Consider the following 22,500-nt stretch of genomic DNA (forward strand, 5'->3'; position numbering starts at 1 on the left):
GGTAAATATGGGTTAGTCAGCATCACATGTCCTAGTCTGGTAAATATGGGTTAATCAGCATCACACATGTCCTAGTCTGGTAAATATGGGTTAGTCAGCATCACACATGTCCTAGTCTGGTAATGGGTTAGTCAGCATCACATGTCTTAGTCTGGTAAATATGGGTTAGTCAGCATCACATGTCTTAGTCTGGTAATGGGTTAGTCAGCATCACACATGTCTTAGTCTGGTAAATATGGGTTAGTCAGCATCACACATGTCCTAGTCTGGTAAATATGGGTTAGTCAGCATCACACATGTCCTAGTCTGGTAAATATGGGTTAGTCAGCATCACATGTCCTATTCTGGTAAATATGGGTTAGTCAGCATCACACATGTCCTAGTCTGGTAAATATGGGTTAGTCAGCATCACACATGTCTTAGTCTGGTAAATATGGGTTAGTCAGCATCACACATGTCTTAGTCTGGTAAATATGGGTTAGTCAGCATCACACATGTCCTAGTCTGGTAAATATGGGTTAGTCAGCATCACATGTCCTAGTCTGGTAAATATGGGTTAGTCAGCATCACACATGTCCTAGTCTGGTAAATATGGGTTAGTCAGCATCACATGTCCTAGTCTGGTAAATATGGGTTAGTCAGCATCACACATGTCCTAGTCTGGTAAATATGGGTTAGTCAGCATCACACATGTCCTAGTCTGGTAATGGGTTAGTCAACATCACACATGTCCTAGTCTGGTAAATATGGGTTAGTCAGCATCACACATGTCCTAGTCTGGTAAATATGGGTTAGTCAGCATCACATGTCCTAGTGTCAGCATAGTCTAGTAAAATATGGGTTAGTCAGCATCACATGTCCTATTCTGGTAAATATGGGTTAGTCAGCATCACACATGTCCTATTCTGGTAAATATGGGTTAGTCAGCATCACATGTCCTAGTCTGGTAAATATGGGTTAGTCAGCATCACATGTCTTAGTCTGGTAATGGGTTAGTCAGCATCACACATGTCTTAGTCTGGTAAATATGGGTTAGTCAGCATCACACATGTCTTAGTCTGGTAAATATGGGTTAGTCAGCATCACATGTCCTAGTCTGGTAAATATGGGTTAGTCAGCATCACACATGTCTTAGTCTGGTAAATATGGGTTAGTCAGCATCACACATGTCTTAGTCTGGTAAATATGGGTTAGTCAGCATCACACATGTCTTAGTCTGGTAAATATGGGTTAGTCAGCATCACACATGTCCTAGTCTGGTAAATATGGGTTAATCAGCATCACACATGTCTTAGTCTGGTAAATATGGGTTAGTCAGCATCACACATGTCCTAGTCTGGTAAATATGGGTTAGTCAGCATCACACATGTCCTAGTCTGGTAAATATGGGTTAGTCAGCATCACACATGTCTTAGTCTGGTAAATATGGGTTAGTCAGCATCACACATGTCCTAGTCTGGTAAATATGGGTTAGTCAGCATCACACATGTCCTAGTCTGGTAAATATGGGTTAGTCAGCATCACATGTCCTAGTCTGGTAAATATGGGTTAGTCAGCATCACACATGTCTTAGTCTGGTAATGGGTTAGTCAGCATCACACATGTCCTATTCTGGTAAATATGGGTTAGTCAGCATCACACATGTCTTAGTCTGGTAAACATGGGTTAGTCAGCATCACACATGTCCTAGTCTGGTAAATATGGGTTAGTCAGCATCACACATGTCTTAGTCTGGTAAATATGGGTTAGTCAGCATCACACATGTCCTAGTCTGGTAAATATGGGTTAGTCAGCATCACACATGTCTTAGTCTGGTAAATATGGGTTAGTCAGCATCACACATGTCTTAGTCTGGTAATGGGTTAGTCAGCATCACACATGTCTTAGTCTGGTAAATATGGGTTAGTCAGCATCACACATGTCTTAGTCTGGTAAATATGGGTTAGTCAGCATCACACATGTCTTAGTCTGGTAAATATGGGTTAGTCAGCATCACACATGTCTTAGTCTGGTAAATATGAGTTAGTCAGCATCACACATGTCTTAGTCTGGTAAATATGGGTTAGTCAGCATCACACATGTCTTAGTCTGGTAATGGGTTAGTCAGCATCACATGTCCTAGTCTGGTAAATATGGGTTAGTCAGCATCACACATGTCTTAGTCTGGTAAATATGGGTTAGTCAGCATCACACATGTCCTAGTCTGGTAATGGGTTAGTCAGCATCACACATGTCTTAGTCTGGTAAATATGGGTTAGTCAGCATCACACATGTCTTAGTCTGGTAAATATGGGTTAGTCAGCATCACACATGTCCTAGTCTGGTAAATATGGGTTAGTCAGCATCACACATGTCCTAGTCTGGTAATGGGTTAGTCAGCATCACACATGTCTTAGTCTGGTAAATATGGGTTAGTCAGCATCACACATGTCCTAGTCTGGTAATGGGTTAGTCAGCATCACATGTCCTAGTCTGGTAAATATGGGTTAGTCAGCATCACACATGTCCTAGTCTGGTAATGGGTTAGTCAGCATCACATGTCCTAGTCTGGTAAATATGGGTTAGTCAGCATCACACATGTCCTAGTCTGGTAAATATGGGATAGTCAGCATCACACATGTCCTAGTCTGGTAATGGGTTAGTCAGCATCACATGTCTTAGTCTGGTAAATATGGGTTAGTCAGCATCACACATGTCCTAGTCTGGTAAATATGGGATAGTCAGCATCACACATGTCCTAGTCTGGTAATGGGTTAGTCAGCATCACATGTCTTAGTCTGGTAAATATGGGTTAGTCAGCATCACACATGTCCTAGTCTGGTAAATATGGGTTAGTCAGCATCACATGTCCTAGTCTGGTAAATATGGGTTAGTCAGCATCACACATGTCCTAGTCTGGTAAATATGGGATAGTCAGCATCACACATGTCCTAGTCTGGTAATGGGTTAGTCAGCATCACATGTCTTAGTCTGGTAAATATGGGTTAGTCAGCATCACGTCTTAGTCTGGTAAATATGGGTTAGTCAGCATCACATGTCCTAGTCTGGTAAATATGGGTTAGTCAGCATCACATGTCCTAGTCTGGTAAATATGGGTTAGTCAGCATCACACATGTCTTAGTCTGGTAAATATGGGTTAGTCAGCATCACATGTCCTAGTCTGGTAAATATGGGTTAGTCAGCATCACACATGTCCTAGTCTGGTAAATATGGGTTAGTCAGCATCACACATGTCTTAGTCTGGTAAATATGGGTTAGTCAGCATCACACATGTCCTAGTCTGGTAAATATGGGTTAGTCAGCATCACATGTCCTAGTCTGGTAAATATGGGTTAGTCAGCATCACACATGTCTTAGTCTGGTAAATATGGGTTAGTCAGCATCACATGTCCTAGTCTGGTAATGGGTTAGTCAGCATCACACATGGCACCCCATGTCCCTTATAGTGCACTACTTTTGATAAGAGCCCTATAGGCCCTGGCACCCTATTCCCTATGGGCCCTATTTCCTAGGGGCCTTGGCACCCTATGGGCCCTGGAACCCTATTCCCTATGGGCCCTGGCACCCTATTCCCTATGGGCCCTGGAACCCTATTCCCTATGGGCCCTGGAACCCTATTCCCTATGGGCCCTGGCACCCTATTTCCTACGGGCCCTGGAACCCTATTCACTATGGGCCCTGGAACCCTATTCCCTATGGGCCCTGGCACCCTATTCCCTATGGGCCCTGGCACCCTATTCCCTATGGGCCCTGGCACCCTATTCCCTATGGGCCCTGGAAGCCTATTCCATATGGGCCCTATTCCCTACGGGCCCTGGAACCCTATTCCCTATGGGCCCTGGAAGCCTATTCCATATGGGCCCTATTTCCTATGGGCCCTGGAACCCTATTCCCTACGGCCCTGGAACCCTATTCCCTATGGGCCCTGGCACCCTATTCCCTATGGGCCCTGGCACCCTATTCCCTATGGGCCCTGGAACCCTATTCCCTATGGGCCCTGGAACCCTATTCCCTATATTCCCTATGGGCCCTGGCACCCTATTCCCTATGGGCCCTGGAACCCTATTCCCTATGGGCCCTGGAAGCCTATTCCCTATGGGCCCTGGAAGCCTATTCCATATGGGCCCTATTCCCTATGGGCCCTGGCACCCTATTCACTACGGGCCCTGGAACCCTATTCCCTATGGGCCCTGGAAGCCTATTCCATATGGGCCCTATTTCCTATGGGCCCTGGAACCCTATTCCCTACGGGCCCTGGCACCCTATTCCCTATGGGCCCTGGCACCCTATTCCCTATGGGCCCTGGAACCCTATTCCCTATGGGCCCTGGAAGCCTATTCCATATGGGCCCTATTTCCTATGGGCCCTGGAACCCTATTCCCTACGGGCCCTGGAACCCTATTCCCTATGGGCCCTGGAAGCCTATTCCATATGGGCCCTATTCCCTATGGGCCCTGGCACCCTATTCCCTACGGGCCCTGGAACCCTATTCCCTATGGGCCCTGGAACCCTATTCCCTATGGGCCCTGGCACCCTATTCACTACGGGCCCTGGAACCCTATTCCCTATGGGCCCTGGAAGCCTATTCCATATGGGCCCTATTTCCTATGGGCCCTGGAACCCTATTCCCTACGGGCCCTGGAACCCTATTCCCTATGGGCCCTGGAAGCCTATTCCATATGGGCCCTATTCCCTATGGGCCCTGGCACCCTATTCCCTACGGGCCCTGGAACCCTATTCCCTATGGGCCCTGGAACCCTATTCCATATGGGCCCTGGCACCCTATTCCCTATGGGCCCTGGAACCCTATTCCCTATGGGCCCTGGAAGCCTATTCCCTACGGGCCCTGGAACCCTATTCCCTATGGGCCCTGGCACCCTATTCCCTATGGGCCCTGGAACCCTATTCCCTATGGGCCCTGGCACCCTATTCCCTATGGGCCCTGGCACCCTATTCCCTACGGGCCCGGGCACCCAATTCCCTACGGGCCCTGGAACCCTATTCCCTATGGGCCCTGGAACCCTATTCCCTATGGGCCCTGGCACCCTATTCCCTATGGGCCCTGGAACCCTATTCCCTATGGGCCCTGGCACCCTATTCCCTATGGGCCCTGGAACCCTATTCCCTATGGGCCCTGGAACCCTATTCCCTATGGGCCCTGGAACCCTATTCCCTATGGGCCCTATTTCCTATGGGCCTAGAACCCTATTCCCTATGGGCCCTGGCACCCTATTCCCTATGGGCCCTGGAACCCTATTCCCTATGGGCCCTGAACCCTATTCCCTATGGGCCCTGGCACCCTATTCCCTATGGGCCCTGGCACCCTATTCCCTATGGGCCCTGGCACCCTATTCCCTACGGGCCCTGGAACCCTATTCCCTATGGGCCCTGGAACCCTATTCCCTATGGGCCCTGGAACCCTATTCCCTATGGGCCCTGAACCCTATTCCCTATGGGCCCTGGAACCCTATTCCCTATGGGCCCTATTTCCTATGGGCCTAGAACCCTATTCCCTATGGGCCCTGGCACCCTATTCCCTATGGGCCCTGGCACCCTATTCACTACGGGCCCTGGAACCCTATTCCCTATGGGCCCTGGAAGCCTATTCCATATGGGCCCTATTTCCTATGGGCCCTGGAACCCTATTCCCTACGGGCCCTGGCACCCTATTCCCTATGGGCCCTGGCACCCTATTCCCTATGGGCCCTGGAACCCTATTCCCTATGGGCCCTGGAAGCCTATTCCATATGGGCCCTATTCCCTATGGGCCCTGGCACCCTATTCACTACGGGCCCTGGAACCCTATTCCCTATGGGCCCTGGAAGCCTATTCCATATGGGCCCTATTTCCTATGGGCCCTGGAACCCTATTCCCCTACGGGCCCTGGAACCCTATTCCCTATGGGCCCTGGAAGCCTATTCCATATGGGCCCTATTCCCTATGGGCCCTGGCACCCTATTCCCTACGGGCCCTGGAACCCTATTCCCTATGGGCCCTGGAACCCTATTCCCAGATGGGCCCTGGCACCCTATTCCTACGGGCCCTGGAACCCTATTCCCTATGGGCCCTGGAAGCCTATTCCATATGGGCCCTATTTCCTATGGGCCCTGGAACCCTATTCCCTACGGGCCCTGGAACCCTATTCCCTATGGGCCCTGGAAGCCTATTCCATATGGGCCCTATTCCCTATGGGCCCTGGCACCCTATTCCCTACGGGCCCTGGAACCCTATTCCCTATGGGCCCTGGCACCCTATTCCCTACGGGCCCTGGAACCCTATTCCCTATGGGCCCTGGAACCCTATTCCCTATGGGCCCTGGCACCCTATTCCCTATGGGGGAGGGAGGGAGGGAGGGAGGAGGGAGAGAGAGAGCCCTGGAACCCTATTCCCTATGGGCCCTGGCACCCTATTCCCTATGGGCCCTGGAACCCTATTCCCTATGGGCCCTGGAACCCTATTCCCTATGGGCCCTGGAACCCTATTCCCTATGGGCCCTATTTCCTATGGGCCTAGAACCCTATTCCCTATGGGCCCTGGCACCCTATTCCCTATGGGCCCTGGAACCCTATTCCCTATGGGCCCTGGAACCCTATTCCCTATGGGCCCTGGCACCCTATTCCCTATGGGCCCTGGCACCCTATTCCCTATGGGCCCTGGCACCCTATTCCCTACGGGCCCTGGAACCCTATTCCCTATGGGCCCTGGAACCCTATTCCCTATGGGCCCTGGCACCCTATTCCCTATGGGCCCTGGAACCCTATTCCCTATGGGCCCTGGCACCCTATTCCCTATGGGCCCTGGAACCCTATTCCCTATGGGCCCTGGAACCCTATTCCCTATGGGCCCTGGAACCCTATTCCCTATGGGCCCTGGAACCCTATTCCCTATGGGCCCTATTTCCTATGGGCCTAGAACCCTATTCCCTATGGGCCCTGGCACCCTATTCCCTATGGGCCCTGGAACCCTATTCCCTATGGGCCCTGGAACCCTATTCCCTATGGGCCCTATTTCCTATGGGCCTAGAACCCTATTCCCTATGGGCCCTGGCACCCTATTCCCTATGGGCCCTGGCACCCTATTCCCTACGGGCCCTGGAACCCTATTCCCTATGGGCCCTGGCACCCTATTCCCTACGGGCCCTGGAACCCTATTCCCTATGGGCCCTGGAACCCTATTCCCTATGGGCCCTGGCACCCTATTCCCTATGGGCCCTGGAACCCTATTCCCTATGGGCCCTGGAACCCTATTCCCTATGGGCCCTGGAACCCTATTCCCTATGGGCCCTGTCTTAGACCGCTGAACCAGGGTCTGTAGTGACTCCTCAGACCGCTGAACCAGGGTCTGTAGTGACGCCTCTAGCACTGAGATGCAGTACCTTAGACCTCTGAACCAGGGTCTGTAGTGATGCAGTGAGATGCCTTAGACCGCTGAACCAGGGTCTGTAGTGACGCACTGAGATGCAGTGTCTTAGACCTCTGAACCAGGGTCTGTAGTGACTCCTCTAGCACTGAGATGCAGTGCCTTAGACCTCTGAACCAGGGTCTGTAGTGATGCAGTGAGATGCCTTAGACCGCTGAACCAGGGTCTGTAGTGACGCACTGAGATGCAGTGTCTTAGACCTCTGAACCAGGGTCTGTAGTGACGCCTCTAGCACTGAGATGCAGTGCCTTAGACCTCTGAACCAGGGTCTGTAGTGACTCCTCTAGCACTGAGATGCAGTGCCTTAGACCACTGAACCAGGGTCTGTAGTGACGCCTCAGACCGCTGAACCAGGGTCTGTAGTGACGCCTCTGGCACTGAGATGCAGTGTCTTAGACCTCTGAACCAGGGTCTGTAGTGACTCCTCTAGCACTGAGATGCAGTGCCTTAGACCACTGAACCAGGGTCTGTAGTGATGCAGTGAGATGCCTTAGACCGCTGAACCAGGGTCTGTAGTGACGCCTCTAGCACTGAGATGCAGTGTCTTAGACCTCTGAACCAGGGTCTGTAGTGACTCCTCTAGCACTGAGATGCAGTGTCTTAGACCTCTGAACCAGGGTCTGTAGTGACTCCTCTAGCACTGAGACGCAGTGTCTTAGACCTCTGAACCAGGGTCTGTAGTGACGCCTCTGGCACTGAGATGCAGTGTCTTAGACCGCTGAACCAGGGTCTGTAGTGACGCCTCTGGCACTGAGATGCAGTGTCTTAGACCTCTGAACCAGGGTCTGTAGTGACTCCTCTAGCACTGAGACGCAGTGTCTTAGACCTCTGAACCAGGGTCTGTAGTGACTCCTCTAACACTGAGATGCAGTGTCTCAGACCGCTGAACCAGGGTCTGTAGTGGCGCCTCTAGCACTGAGATGCAGTGCCTTAGACCTCTGAACCAGGGTCTGTAGTGGCGCCTCTAGCACTGAGATGCAGTGCCTTAGACCTCTGAACCAGGGTCTGTAGTGACTCCTCTAGCACTGAGATGTCTTAGACCTCTGAACTAGGGTCTGTAGTGACTCCTCTAGCACTGAGATGCAGTGTCTTAGACCGCTGAACCAGGGTCTGTAGTGACTCCTCTAGCACTGAGATGCAGTGTCTTAGACCGCTGAACTAGGATCTGTAGTGACGCCTCTAGCACTGAGATGCAGTGCCTTAGACCACTGAACCAGGGTCTGTAGTGACGCCTCTAGCACTGAGATGCCTTAGACCGCTGAACCAGGGTCTGTAGTGACTCCTCTAGCACTGAGATGCAGTGCCTTAGACCTCTGAACCAGGGTCTGTAGTGACTCCTCTAGCACTGAGATGCAGTGTCTTAGACCGCTGAACCAGGATCTGTAGTGACTCCTCTAGCACTGAGATGCAGTGCCTTAGACCTCTGAACCAGGGTCTGTAGTGACCCCTCTAGCACTGAGATGCAGTGACCGCTGAACCAGGGTCTGTAGTGACGCACTGAGATGCAGTGCCTTTGACCTCTGTGCCACTCAAGGAACTCTAATACGGTTGTACTCACTGTTAATCCCACTCCGACAAAGATGCAGATCATTCCCACAGTGATGTAGGCACAACAACGCCTCCTTGGAAGAGCACTACCCACAGACGATCTGTAGGGTGGAGGGCACAAAGACATTGGTTAGGTTATCACTGAGTGGTCAAAGAAGGGCACTACCAAGGTGACTACCGAGGGAGGGAGGGAGGGACGGAGGGAGGGAGGGAGGGAGGGAGGGAGAAGAGAGAGAGCGGCAGATGAGGGAGGGACACAAAGAACCATTTTGGGGTTATGTTATGACTGTATTCAAATATGTTTTACAGTAGGTTTTGTGTCTGTCTCTCTCTCTCTCTGTCTGTCTCTCTCTGTCTCTCTCTGTCTCTCTCTCTGTCTCACTCTCTCCTTCTCTCTCTGTCTCTGTCTCTCTCTCTGTCTCTCTCTGTCTCTCTCTGTCTCTCTCTGTCTCTCTCTGTCTCTCTCTGTCTCTCTCTGTCTCTCTCTGTCTTTCTCTGTCTCTCTCTGTCTTTCTCTCTGTCTCTCTGTCTCTCTCTCTCTCTGTCTCTCTCTCTCTCTCTCTCTAACTAAGGACTAGAGTCTGAGAAGCAGCTGCTGAAGTCCCAAGGGGAGTCTGGGTAAACTCCAAACACCAAGTAACCAAACAGAAAATGTTGAATGATCTTGGACATAGACTGGTCCAGCGTAGTTGAATGATTTGAAGTTTGAGGAACTTACATTTTTTTGCAGTGAGGGCATTTTGCTAGTGTGTTAAATCGAAGCTCCATCCACTGCAGAGGAAAAGACAAGAACAGTTTGTGTTAAGATAGTATACAGTTGACAGACCTCTCTCTCTAACACACACCTCAAACACACACACACACACACACAAATAACCCGTGAATACCTGACGTACCCATTACATGATGGACATTAGTATGAGGCTCATTCACTCCATATTGCTCATCAATTTGACTTGATTGATTAGGGGTTAGACAAAGGGTGTTATTAGCTGAATGAGTTATTATTATTGTTATTGTGTAATAATATAGTATTGTTTATGTAATGGTTTATTGGAGCCCCAAGGTGCCGTGGTAACCCCCAGCTCATAGAGACCTGGTCTGTGGAGGTGCTGTTGTCATGGAGATCAGAAGGGGCCGTTGCAGAGTCCTCGTTACCCTAGACACCAAGACGCATAACGGGCAACAACCTTAACACACCAGGGTACCGCTACTGTAGGTAGGCTATATCCCAAATGGCACCCTATGGGTTCTGATCAAGGTAGTGCACTATGTAGGGAATAGGGTGCCATTAGGGATGCATACCAACTGCATGTATCACTACGACCTGCTACAAAGTACCAATTACACTACTGCAAAAGGTCAAAGGTCAAATAGGTAGTGCTTATATTGGTCCAAGTTGAAACACGTGTGTTTGGTGTACTACACTCTAAGCATTCACAACCAACCCAACCAACCAACCCAACCCACCCAACCAACCCAACCAACCAACCAACCCAACCAACCCAACCCACCCAACCAACCCAACCCAACCAACCCAACCCACCCAACCCACCCCAACCAACACAGGCGATTTGAGAGGCAAGTCAGTCTCTGAGTAGCCTGGTCTCAGATCTGTTTGTTCCGTCTTGCCAAACTTCTATGACCAAGACTGCACAACACATTCATTAAGTGTCTCAGTTTAGTAGTCCTGGTTTAGGATCAGTTGTGCCTTTTCAATTATAAGGAATGGACACGGGAGACCTGATCCTGGGCCAGCAGTACCACTCTGAGACACCTGAATACAGGCTAGTCTCTAATAGGCCAGAAGGTGCTGACTGCTGCTGAGAGGGCACACTGATTGGCCACATACGAGGAAGGTGTTTCCACAGTGGCCACAGACCACCCTCGTGCCCTCAGGCTGGACTGGCAGGGCTGGCTGGGCCGGCTGCTCCTCTGGAATCACCATCACCGGGCTCAGGTTGATGATGCGTCTGCTGTAGGGGGCGGGGCACACAGAGGGGGAGGGGTTACCATACAGGTTGATGATGCGTCAGCTGAAGGGGGCGGGGCACACAGAGGGGGAGGGGTTACCATACAGGTTGATGAGGTTGTTCTTATCACTACCAGTTGGGTCTGGGGCATCCTATCACCTACCAGTTGGGTCTGGGGCATCCTATCACCTACCAGTTGGGTCTGGGGCATCCTATCACCTACCAGTTGGGCCTGGGGCATCCTATCACCTACCAGTTGGGCCTGGGGCATCCTATCACCTACCAGTTGGGCCTGGGGCATCCTATCACCTACCAGTTGGGCCTGGGGCATCCTATCACCTACCAGTTGGGTCTGGGGCATCCTATCACCTTCCAGTTGGGTCTGGGGCATCCTATCACCTACCAGTTGGGTCTGGGGCATCCTATCACCTACCAGTTGGGTCTGGGGCATCCTATCACCTACCAGTTGGGTCTGGGGCATCCTAACACCTACCAGTTGGGCCTGGGGCATCCTAACACCTACCAGTTGGGCCTGGGGCATCCTATCACCTACCAGTTGGGTCTGGGGCATCCAATCACCTACCAGTTGGGTCTGGGGCATCCTATCACCTACCAGTTGGGCCTGGGGCATCCTATCACCTACCAGTTGGGCCTGGGGCATCCTATCACCTACCAGTTGGGCCTGGGGCATCCTATCACCTACCAGTTGGGCCTGGGGCATCCTATCACCTACCAGTTGGGTCTGGGGCATCCTATCACCTACCAGTTGGGCCTGGGGCATCCTATCACCTACCAGTTGGGCCTGGGGCATCCTATCACCTACCAGTTGGGCCTGGGGCATCCTATCACCTACCAGTTGGGTCTGGGGCATCCTATCACCTACCAGTTGGGTCTAGGGCATCCTATCCTCCGAGATGAGTCTTTGCAGATGAGGAGGCAGTTACAGGGACAGCGTACATACTTCTTCCCAGTCGGGGGGTTTTTGATGGGCTGAAAGAAAGAGAACAACCCTAAGGGTGATTGAAATAAACGTTTATGTAAACTTCAACAATTCCTTTGGTTTGCATCAAAGCTCAAAATTTGACAAATGGAGGATTTCACACCAAGTGGAGACCTTCGCACCAAGTGGAGACCTTCGCACCAAGTGGAGACCTTCGCACCAAGTGGAGACCTTCGCACCAAGTGGAGACCTTCGCACCAAGTGGAGACCTTCGCACCAAGTGGAGACCTTCGCACCAAGTGGAGACCTTCGCACCAAGTGGAGACCTTCACCCCAAGTGGAGACCTTCACCCCAAGTGGAGACCTTCACCCCAAGTGGAGACCTTCACCCCAAGTGGAGACCTTCACCCCAAGTGGAGACCTTCACACCAAGTGGAGACCTTCACACCAAGTGGAGACCTTCACCCCAAGTGGAGACCTTCACCCCAAGTGGAGACCTTCACCCCAAGTGGAGACCTTCACACCAAGTGGAGACCTTCACACCAAATGGAGACTTTCACACCAAATGTCATTGAATAAACACAGCTGCTGTAGGTACAGAGCCGTCAGAAGGTTTTCACACCTCTTGACTTTTTCCATATTTTGTTGTGTTAAAACCTGTACTTAAAATGTATTAAATTGAGCTTTTTTTTGACAGTTGGCCTACACCCAATACCCCACAATGTCAAATTAGAATTGTGTTTTTTTTTATGTTTTCCAAATTAATTTAAAAAAAGAAAAGCTGAAATGTCTTGGGTCAATAAACCCCTTTGTTAAGGCAAGGAGCCTGAATCAGTTCAGGAGTAAAGAATGTACTTAACAAGTCACATAATAAGTTGCATGGACTCACTCTGTGTGCAATAATAGTGTTGAACATGATTTCTGAATGACTACTTCATCTCTGTACCCAGACAATTATCTGTAAGGTCCCTCAGTTGAGTAGTGAATTTCAAACACAGATTCATCCACAAAGACCAGGAAGGTTTTGCAATGCCTCGGAAAGGAAGGGCACCTATTGGTAGATGGGTCAAAAAAAAGAAAACAGACATTGAATATCCTTTTGAGCATGGTGATAATGCCTGCCCTGACCTCGAGCCTGCCTGCCTGACCATACTGCCTGCCCTGACCTCGAGCCTGCCTGCCTGACTATACTGCCTGCCCTGACCAAAAGCCTGCCTACCTGACCATACTGCCTGCCCTGACCAAAAGCCTGCCTACCTGACCATACTGCCTGCCCTGACCTCGAGCCTGCCTGCCTGACTATACTGCCTGCCCTGCCCTCGAGCCTGCCCTGACCAAAAGCCTGCCTACCTGACCATACTGCCTGCCCTGACCTCCAGCCTGCCTGCCACTCTGTACCTCCTGGACTCTGACCTTGATGAGGTTTGCCTGTCCTGACCTCCAGCCTGCCTGCCACTCTGTACCTCCTGGACTCTGACCTTGATGAGGTTTTGTCTGTCCTGACCTCCAGCCTGCCTGCCACTCTGTACCTCCTGGACTCTGACCTTGTCATGATATGTTGTCTGTCCACGACCTGTCTCTTGCCTGCCCCTTGGATACTAATAAATATCAGAGACTTGAACCATCTGCCTCCCGTGTCTGCATCTGGGTCTTATAAAGGCTGGGCCTAATATGGTGTATAAATACACCCAGTCACTACAAAGGCTGGGCCTAATATGGTGTATCAATACACCCAGTCATTATAAAGGCTGGGCCTAATATAACAGTCACTACAAAGATACAGACGTCCTTTGTAACTTAGCTGCCGGAGAGGAAGGAAACCGCTCAGCGATTTAACCATGAGGCCAGTGGTGACTTTAAAACAGCAACATAGTTTAATGGCTGTGACAGGAGAAAACTGAGGATGGATCAACAACATTGTAGTTACTCCACAATACTAACCTAACTGACAGCATGAAAAGAAGGAAGCCTGAACGCAAATATATATATATTCCAAAACATGCATCCTGTTTGCAACTAGGCCCTAAAGGAATACTACAAAACGTTTGCCAAAGCAATTCACTTTTTATGTTTGGGGCAATACATCACTGAGTACCACTCTCCATATTTTCAAGCATAGTGGTGGCTGCATCATGTTATGGGTATGCTTGTAATCATTAAGGACTGTTCAGGATGAAAAAAGAAATGGAATGGAGCAAAGCACAGTCAAAATCCTAGAGGAAAACCTGCTTCAGTCTGCTTTCCACCAGACGCTGGGAGATGAATTCACCTTTCAGCAGGACAATAACCTAGAACACCAGGCCAAATCTACACGGAGTTACTTATCAAGAAGACAGTGAATGTTCTTCAGTGGCCATGTTTACAGGTTGACTTAAATCTACTTGGAAATCTTTGACAAGGCCTGAAAATAGTTGTCTAGCAATGAACAACAACCAATTTGACAGAGCTTGAAGAATTTAGAAAATAATACACAGGCAAATGTTGCACAATCCAGGTGCGGAACGCTCTTAGAGAATTACCCAGAATGACTCAAAGCTCTTAGAGATTTACCCAGAAACACTCACAGCTCTTAGAGACTGACCCAGAAAGACTCGCTGTCACGCCCTGACCTTAGAGGGCCTTTTTATTCTCTATTTGGTTAGGTCAGGGTGTGACTAGGGTGGGCAATCTATGTTGTATTTTCTATGTTGGCCTGTTGTGGTTCCCAATCAGAGGCAGCTGTCTATCGTTGTCTCTGATTAGGGATCCTACTTAGGCAGCCTTTTTCCCCACCTTAGTGGGATCTTGATTTTGTATAGTTACTGTGTAGCCTGCAGAACGTTCCGGTCGTTTATATTTTGTTGTGTTTTTGGTCATCTATTAAAGAAACGCTTACCACGCTGCACCTTGGTCTCCTCATTCCGACGACGAGCGAAACACTCACAGCTGTAATCACTGCCAAAGGTGATTCTACAGTACAAAGTATTGACTCAGGGGTATGAATAGTTATGTACAGTAAGTGAGATATTTCTGCAATTCTTTTTCAAAAGTTTTGAAAAATGTCTACAGACATGTTTGTCATTATGGGGTATTGTGATGTCATTATGGGGAATTATGTGTAGATGGGTGAGAAATATTTAATATTTTATTCAGGCTGTTTCAACAAAATGTTGAATAAGTCAAGGGGTATGAATACTTTCTTTAAGGCATTTTACATCCCATTTGGGACACATCCAGTCCCATTCTGATTAGTCCAAATTCTGCCCAGTCATGGCTATGGATTTAAGCGTATCAACCCCAGCAGGTTTCGGTTGAGTCTAGACAGAGCAGAGCAGAGCAGTACAGCACTGCTACTAATAGCCTCTTATTGAGGTCAGCCCCAGGCCGATGGGATCGACTGACAGACAATCCTTCTCAGCTGAGACGTAGTACTGTAGGGTCTGTAGTACTGTAGGGTCTGTAGTACTGTAGGGTCTGTAGTACTGTAGGGTCTGTAGTACTGTAGGGTCTGTAGTACTGTAGGGTCTGTAGTACTGTAGGGTCTGTAGTACTGTAGGGTCTGTAGTACTGTAGGGTCTGTAGTACTGTAGTACTGTAGGATCTGTAGTACTGTAGGGTCTGTAGTACTGTAGGGTCTGTAGTATTGTAGGGTCTGTAGTACTGTAGGGTCTGTAGTACTGTAGGATCTGTAGTACTGTAGGATCTGTAGTACTGTAGGGTCTGTAGTACTGTAGTGTCTGTAGTACTGTAGGGTCTGTAGTACTGTAGGGTCTGTAGTACTGTAGGGTCTGTAGTACTGTAGGATCTGTAGTACTGTAGGGTCTGTAGTAGTGTAGGGTCTGTAGTACTGTAGGGTCTGTAGTACTGTAGGATCTGTAGTACTGTAGGGTCTGTAGTACTGTAGGGTCTGTAGTACTGTAGGGTCTGTAGTAGTGTAGGGTCTGTAGTACTGTAGGGTCTGTAGTACTGTAGGGTCTGTAGTACTGTAGGGTCTGTAGTAGTGTAGGGTCTGTAGTAGTGTAGGGTCTGTAGTAGTGTAGGGTCTGTAGTACTGTAGGGTCTGTAGTACTGTAGGGTCTTTAGGGTCTGTAGTACTGTAGGGTCTGTAGTACTGTAGTACTGTAGGGTCTGTAGTACTGTAGTGTCTGTAGTACTGTAGGGTCTGTAGTACTGTAGGGTCTGTAGTACTGTAGGATCTGTAGTACTGTAGGGTCTGTAGTAGTGTAGGGTCTGTAGTAGTGTAGGGTCTGTAGTACTGTAGGATCTGTAGTAGTGTAGGGTCTGTAGTAGTGTAGGGTCTGTAGTAGTGTAGGGTCTGTAGTAGTGTAGGGTCTGTAGTACTGTAGGGTCTGTAGTACTGTAGGGTCTGTAGGGTCTGTAGTACTGTAGGGTCTGTAGTACTGTAGTACTGTAGGGTCTGTAGTACTGTAGTGTCTGTAGTACTGTAGGGTCTGTAGTACTGTAGGATCTGTAGTACTGTAGGGTCTGTAGGGTCTGTAGTACTGTAGGGTCTGTAGTACTGTAGGGTCTGTAGTACTGTAGGGTCTGTAGTACTGTAGGATCTGTAGTACTGTAGGATCTGTAGTACTGTAGGATCTGTAGTACTGTAGGATCTGTAGGGTCTGTAGTACTGTAGGGTCTGTAGTACTGTAGGGTCTGTAGTACTGTAGGGTCTGTAGTACTGTAGGGTCTGTAGTACTGTAGGATCTGTAGTACTGTAGGGTCTGTAGTACTGTAGGATCTGTAGTAGTGTACAGACCCTACAGTACTACAGACCCTACTACAGTACTACAGACCCTACAGTACTACAGTACTACAGACCCTACTACAGTACTACAGACCCTACAGTACTACAGTACTACAGACCCTACTACAGTACTACAGACCCTACAGTACTACAGTACTACAGACCCTACTACAGACCCTACTACAGTACTACAGTACTACAGACCCTACTACAGTACTACAGACCCTACTACAGTACTACAGACCCTACAGTACTACAGACCCTACAGTACTACAGACCCTACAGTACTACAGAACATGTAGCTTTGAGATAACGTTGCAGTTTTAAAGCAAGTTTGTTGCAAATCTATACATGTTCCCATGGGGAAGATGTAGCAGTTTTTAAAATTATACACAATATATACGGAAGTATGGGGACACCTTTTAGTGGGTTTCAGCTACACTCATATACAAGTATATAAAATCAGGTACACCGCCATGCAATCTCCATAGACAAACAAGTGGCAGTAGATTAGCCTTACTGAAGAGCTCGGTGACTTTGAAAGTGGCACCGTCATAGGATGCCACCTTTCCATCAAGTCAGTTCATCAAATTGCTGCCCCGGTCAACTGTACGTGCTGTATAACTGTAAGTTATAGTGAAGTGGAAACGTCTAGGAGCAACAACGGCTCAGCCGCGAAGTGGTAGGCCACAGAAGCTCACAGAACAGGACCACCGAGTACTGAAGCGTGTAAAAATTGTCTGTCCTCAGTTGCAACACTCACTACCGAGTTCCAAACTGCCTCTGGAAGCAACGTCAGCACAATAACTGTTCGTCGGGAGCTTCATCAAATGGGTTTCCATGGTCAAGCAGCCGCACACTAGCCTAAGATCACCATGCTCAATGCCAAGTGTCGGCTGGAGTGGTGTAAAACTCTTCGTCATTGGAAACACGTTCTCTGGAATTATAAATCACGCGTCACCATCTGGCAGTCCGACGGACGAAAATGGGTTTGGCGGATGCCTGGAGAACACTACCTGCCCCAATGCATAGTGCCAACTGTAAAGTTTGGTGGAGGAGGAATAATGTTCTGGGGCTGTTTTTCATGGTTCGGGCCTCTTAGTTCCAGTGAAGGGAAATCTTAACGCTACAGCATACAATGACATTCTAGATGATTCTGTGCTTCCAACTTTGTGGCAACAGTTTGGGGAAGGCCCTTTCCTGTTTCAGCATGACAATGCCCCTGTGCACAAAGCAAGGTCCATACAGAAATGGTTTGTCGAGATCGGTGTGGAAGAACTTAACTGGTATGCACAGAGCCCTGACCTCAACCCCATTAAACACCTTTGGGATGAATTGGAACGCCGACTGCGAGCCAGGCCTAATCGTCCAACAATAGTGCGCAACATCACTAATGCTCTTGTGGCTGTAGTACTGTAGTGTCTGTAGTACTGTAGGGTCTGTAGTACTGTAGGGTCTGTAGTACTGTAGGATCTGTAGTACTGTAGGGTCTGTAGTAGTGTAGGGTCTGTAGTACTGTAGGGTCTGTAGTACTGTAGGATCTGTAGTACTGTAGGGTCTGTAGTAGTGTAGGGTCTGTAGTAGTGTAGGGTCTGTAGTAGTGTAGGGTCTGTAGTAGTGTAGGGTCTGTAGTACTGTAGGGTCTGTAGTACTGTAGGGTCTGTAGGGTCTGTAGTACTGTAGGGTCTGTAGTACTGTAGTACTGTAGGGTCTGTAGTACTGTAGTGTCTGTAGTACTGTAGGGTCTGTAGTACTGTAGGATCTGTAGTACTGTAGGGTCTGTAGGGTCTGTAGTACTGTAGGGTCTGTAGTACTGTAGGGTCTGTAGTACTGTAGGGTCTGTAGTACTGTAGGATCTGTAGTACTGTAGGATCTGTAGTACTGTAGGATCTGTAGGGTCTGTAGTACTGTAGGGTCTGTAGTACTGTAGGGTCTGTAGTACTGTAGGGTCTGTAGTACTGTAGGGTCTGTAGTACTGTAGGATCTGTAGTACTGTAGGGTCTGTAGTACTGTAGGATCTGTAGTAGTGTACAGACCCTACAGTACTACAGACCCTACTACAGTACTACAGACCCTACAGTACTACAGTACTACAGACCCTACTACAGTACTACAGACCCTACAGTACTACAGTACTACAGACCCTACTACAGTACTACAGACCCTACAGTACTACAGTACTACAGACCCTACAGTACTACAGTACTACAGACCCTACTACAGTACTACAGACCCTACAGTACTACAGTACTACAGACCCTACTACAGTACTACAGACCCTACTACAGTACTACAGACCCTACTACAGTACTACAGACCCTACTACAGTACTACAGACCCTACAGTACTACAGACCCTACAGTACTACAGAACATGTAGCTTTGAGATAACGTTGCAGTTTTAAAGCAAGTTTGTTGCAAATCTATACATGTTCCCATGGGGAAGATGTAGCAGTTTTTAAAATTATACACAATATATACGGAAGTATGGGGACACCTTTTAGTGGGTTTCAGCTACACTCATATACAAGTATATAAAATCAGGTACACCGCCATGCAATCTCCATAGACAAACAAGTGGCAGTAGATTAGCCTTACTGAAGAGCTCGACTGACTTTGAAAGTGGCACCGTCATAGGATGCCACCTTTCCATCAAGTCAGTTCATCAAATTGCTGCCCCGGTCAACTGTACGTGCTGTATAACTGTAAGTTATAGTGAAGTGGAAACGTCTAGGAGCAACAACGACTCAGCCGCAAAGTGGTAGGCCACAGAAGCTCACAGAACAGGACCACCGAGTACTGAACCGTGTAAAAATTGTCTGTCCTCAGTTGCAACACTCACTACCGAGTTCCAAACTGCCTCTGGAAGCAACGTCAGCACAATAACTGTTCGTCGGGAGCTTCATCAAATGGGTTTCCATGGTCAAGCAGCCGCACACTAGCCTAAGATCACCATGCTCAATGCCAAGTGTCGGCTGGAGTGGTGTAAAACTCTTCGTCATTGGAAACACGTTCTCTGGAATTATAAATCACGCGTCACCATCTGGCAGTCCGACGGACGAAAATGGGTTTGGCGGATGCCTGGAGAACACTACCTGCCCCAATGCATAGTGCCAACTGTAAAGTTTGGTGGAGGAGGAATAATGTTCTGGGGCTGTTTTTCATGGTTCGGGCCTCTTAGTTCCAGTGAAGGGAAATCTTAACGCTACAGCATACAATGACATTCTAGATGATTCTGTGCTTCCAACTTTGTGGCAACAGTTTGGGGAAGGCCCTTTCCTGTTTCAGCATGACAATGCCCCTGTGCACAAAGCAAGGTCCATACAGAAATGGTTTGTCGAGATCGGTGTGGAAGAACTTAACTGGTATGCACAGAGCCCTGACCTCAACCCCATTAAACACCTTTGGGATGAATTGGAACGCCGACTGCGAGCCAGGCCTAATCGTCCAACAATAGTGCGCAACATCACTAATGCTCTTGTGGCTGAATGGAAGCAAGTCCCTGCAGAAATGTTCCAACATCTAGTGGAAAGCCTTCCCAGAAGAGTAGAGGCTGTTATATCAGCAAAGGGGGGGACCAACTATATATTAATGTCCATGATTTTGGAATGAGATGTTGGACGAATAGGTGTTCACTTACCTGTGGATCTGATTGAAAGTGAATAACAAAATAAATGAAGACCCCCCCCCCCAGGTCGGTAACTCAAACATGATAACACGTTTAGATAACTGGCAACTAGACTAACTGGCAACTAGACTAACTGGCAACTAGACTAACTTACCCAGCTAGACTAAATGGCAACTAGACTAACTTACCCAGCTAGACTAACTGGCAACTAGACTAACTTACCCAGCTAGACTAACTGGCAACTAGACTAACTTACCCAACTAGACTAACTGGCAACTAGACTAACTTACCCAGCTAGACTAAATGGCAACTAGACTAACTTACCCAGCTAGACTAAATGGCAACTAGACTAACTTACCCAACTAGACTAACTGGCAACTAGACTAACTTACCCAGCTAGACTAAATGGCAACTAGACTAACTTACCCAGCTAGACTAACTGGCAACTAGACTAACTTACCCAACTAGACTAACTGGCAACTAGACTAACTTACCCAACTAGACTAACTGGCAACTAGACTAACTTACCCAACTAGACTAACTGGCAACTAGACTAACTTACCCAACTAGACTAACTTACCCAGCTAGACTAACTGGCAACTAGACTAACTTACCCAACTAGACTAACTGGCAACTAGACTAACTTACCCAGCTAGACTAACTGGCAACTAGACTAACTTACCCAACTAGACTAACTGGCAACTAGACTAACTTACCCAACTAGACTAACTTACCCAGCTAGACTAACTGGCAACTAGGCTAACTTACCCAACTAGACTAACTGGCAACTAGACTAACTTACCCAACTAGACTAACTGGCAACTAGACTATCTTACCCAGCTAGACTAACTGGCAACTAGACTAACTTACCCAACTAGACTAACTGGCAACTAGACTAACTTACCCAACTAGACTAACTGGCAACTAGACTAACTGGCAACTAGACTAACTGGCAACTAGACTAACTGGCAACTAGACTAACTTACCCAATTAGACTAACTTACCCAACAAGACTAACTGGCAACTAGACTAACTTACCCAACTAGACTAACTTACCCAACTAGACTAACTTACCCAACTAGACTAACTTACCCAACTAGACTAACTGGCAACTAGACTAACTGACAACTAGACTAACTTACCCAACTAGACTAACTTACCCAACTAGACTAACTGGCAACTAGACTAACTTACCCAACTAGACTAACTGGCAACTAGACTAACTGGCAACTAGACTAACTGGCAACTAGACTAACTGACAACTAGACTAACTTACCCAACTAGACTAACTTACCCAGCTAGACTAACTCACCACCTCAAGCTGAACCTCGGCAAGACGGAGCTGCTCTTCCTCCCGGGGAAGGACTGCCCGTTCCATGATCTCGCCATCACGGTTGACAACTCCATTGTGTCCTCCTCCCAGAGCGCTAAGAACCTTGGCGTGATCCTGGACAACACCCTGTCGTTCTCAACCAACATCATGGCGGTGGCCCGTTCCTGTAGGTTCATGCTCTACAACATCCGCAGAGTACGACCCTGCCTCACACAGGAAGCGGCGCAGGTCCTAATCCAGGCACTTGTCATCTCCCGTCTGGATTACTGCAACTCGCTGTTGGCTGGGCTCCCTGCCTGTGCCATTAAACCCCTACAACTCATCCAGAACGCCGCAGCCCGTCTGGTGTTCAACCTTCCCAAGTTCTCTCACGTCACCCCGCTCCTCCGCTCTCTCCACTGGCTTCCAGTTGAAGCTCGCATCCGCTACAAGACCATGGTGCTTGCCTACGGAGCTGTGAGGGAACGGCACCGCAGTACCTCCAGGCTCTGATCAGGCCCTACACCCAAGCAAGGGCACTGCGTTCATCCACCTCTGGCCTGCTCGCCTCCCTACCACTGAGGAAGTACAGTTCCCGCTCAGCCCAGTCAAAACTGTTCGCTGCTCTGGCCCCCAATGGTGGAACAAACTCCCTCACGACGCCAGGACAGCGGAGTCAATCACCACCTTCCGGAGACACCTGAAACCCCACCTCTTCAAGGAATACCTAGGATAGGATAAGTAATCCTTCTCACCCCCCCTCCCCTCCCCCTTAATGATTTATATGCACTATTGTAAAGTGGCTGTTCCACTGGATGTCAGAAGGTGAATTCACCAATTTGTAAGTCGCTCTGGATAAGAGCGTCTGCTAAATGACTTAAATGTAAATGTAAATGCAACTAGACTAACTGGCAACTAGACTAACTTACCCAACTAGACTAACTTACCCAACTAG

At 48.7% G+C, this 22,500-nt stretch overlaps 1 protein-coding gene across 2 annotated transcripts in view; it reads right to left on the reverse strand.

Annotated features, from left to right (window-relative positions):
* pip4p2 (phosphatidylinositol-4,5-bisphosphate 4-phosphatase 2) overlaps positions 1-22,500 on the reverse strand; it is a 45,828-nt gene that overhangs the window by 4,642 nt on the left and 18,686 nt on the right. The window contains exons 3-7 of one of the 2 annotated variants that reach the window (XM_064982838.1): positions 11,824-11,930; positions 10,820-10,943; positions 10,064-10,126; positions 9,686-9,738; positions 8,978-9,068 (exon numbers count right to left, since the gene is read on the reverse strand). In XM_064982838.1, coding sequence (XP_064838910.1) covers positions 8,978-9,068; positions 9,686-9,738; positions 10,064-10,126; positions 10,820-10,943; positions 11,824-11,930 — 438 coding nt within the window. The remainder of the gene's footprint in view (positions 1-8,977; positions 9,069-9,685; positions 9,739-10,063; positions 10,127-10,819; positions 10,944-11,823; positions 11,931-22,500) is intronic. The other variant, XM_064982839.1, reaches the window with a different exon arrangement.

This window comes from Oncorhynchus masou, chromosome 13 (genome assembly GCF_036934945.1).
Source record: "Oncorhynchus masou masou isolate Uvic2021 chromosome 13, UVic_Omas_1.1, whole genome shotgun sequence".
In the NCBI taxonomy this organism is placed as follows: Eukaryota; Metazoa; Chordata; class Actinopteri; order Salmoniformes; family Salmonidae; genus Oncorhynchus; species Oncorhynchus masou.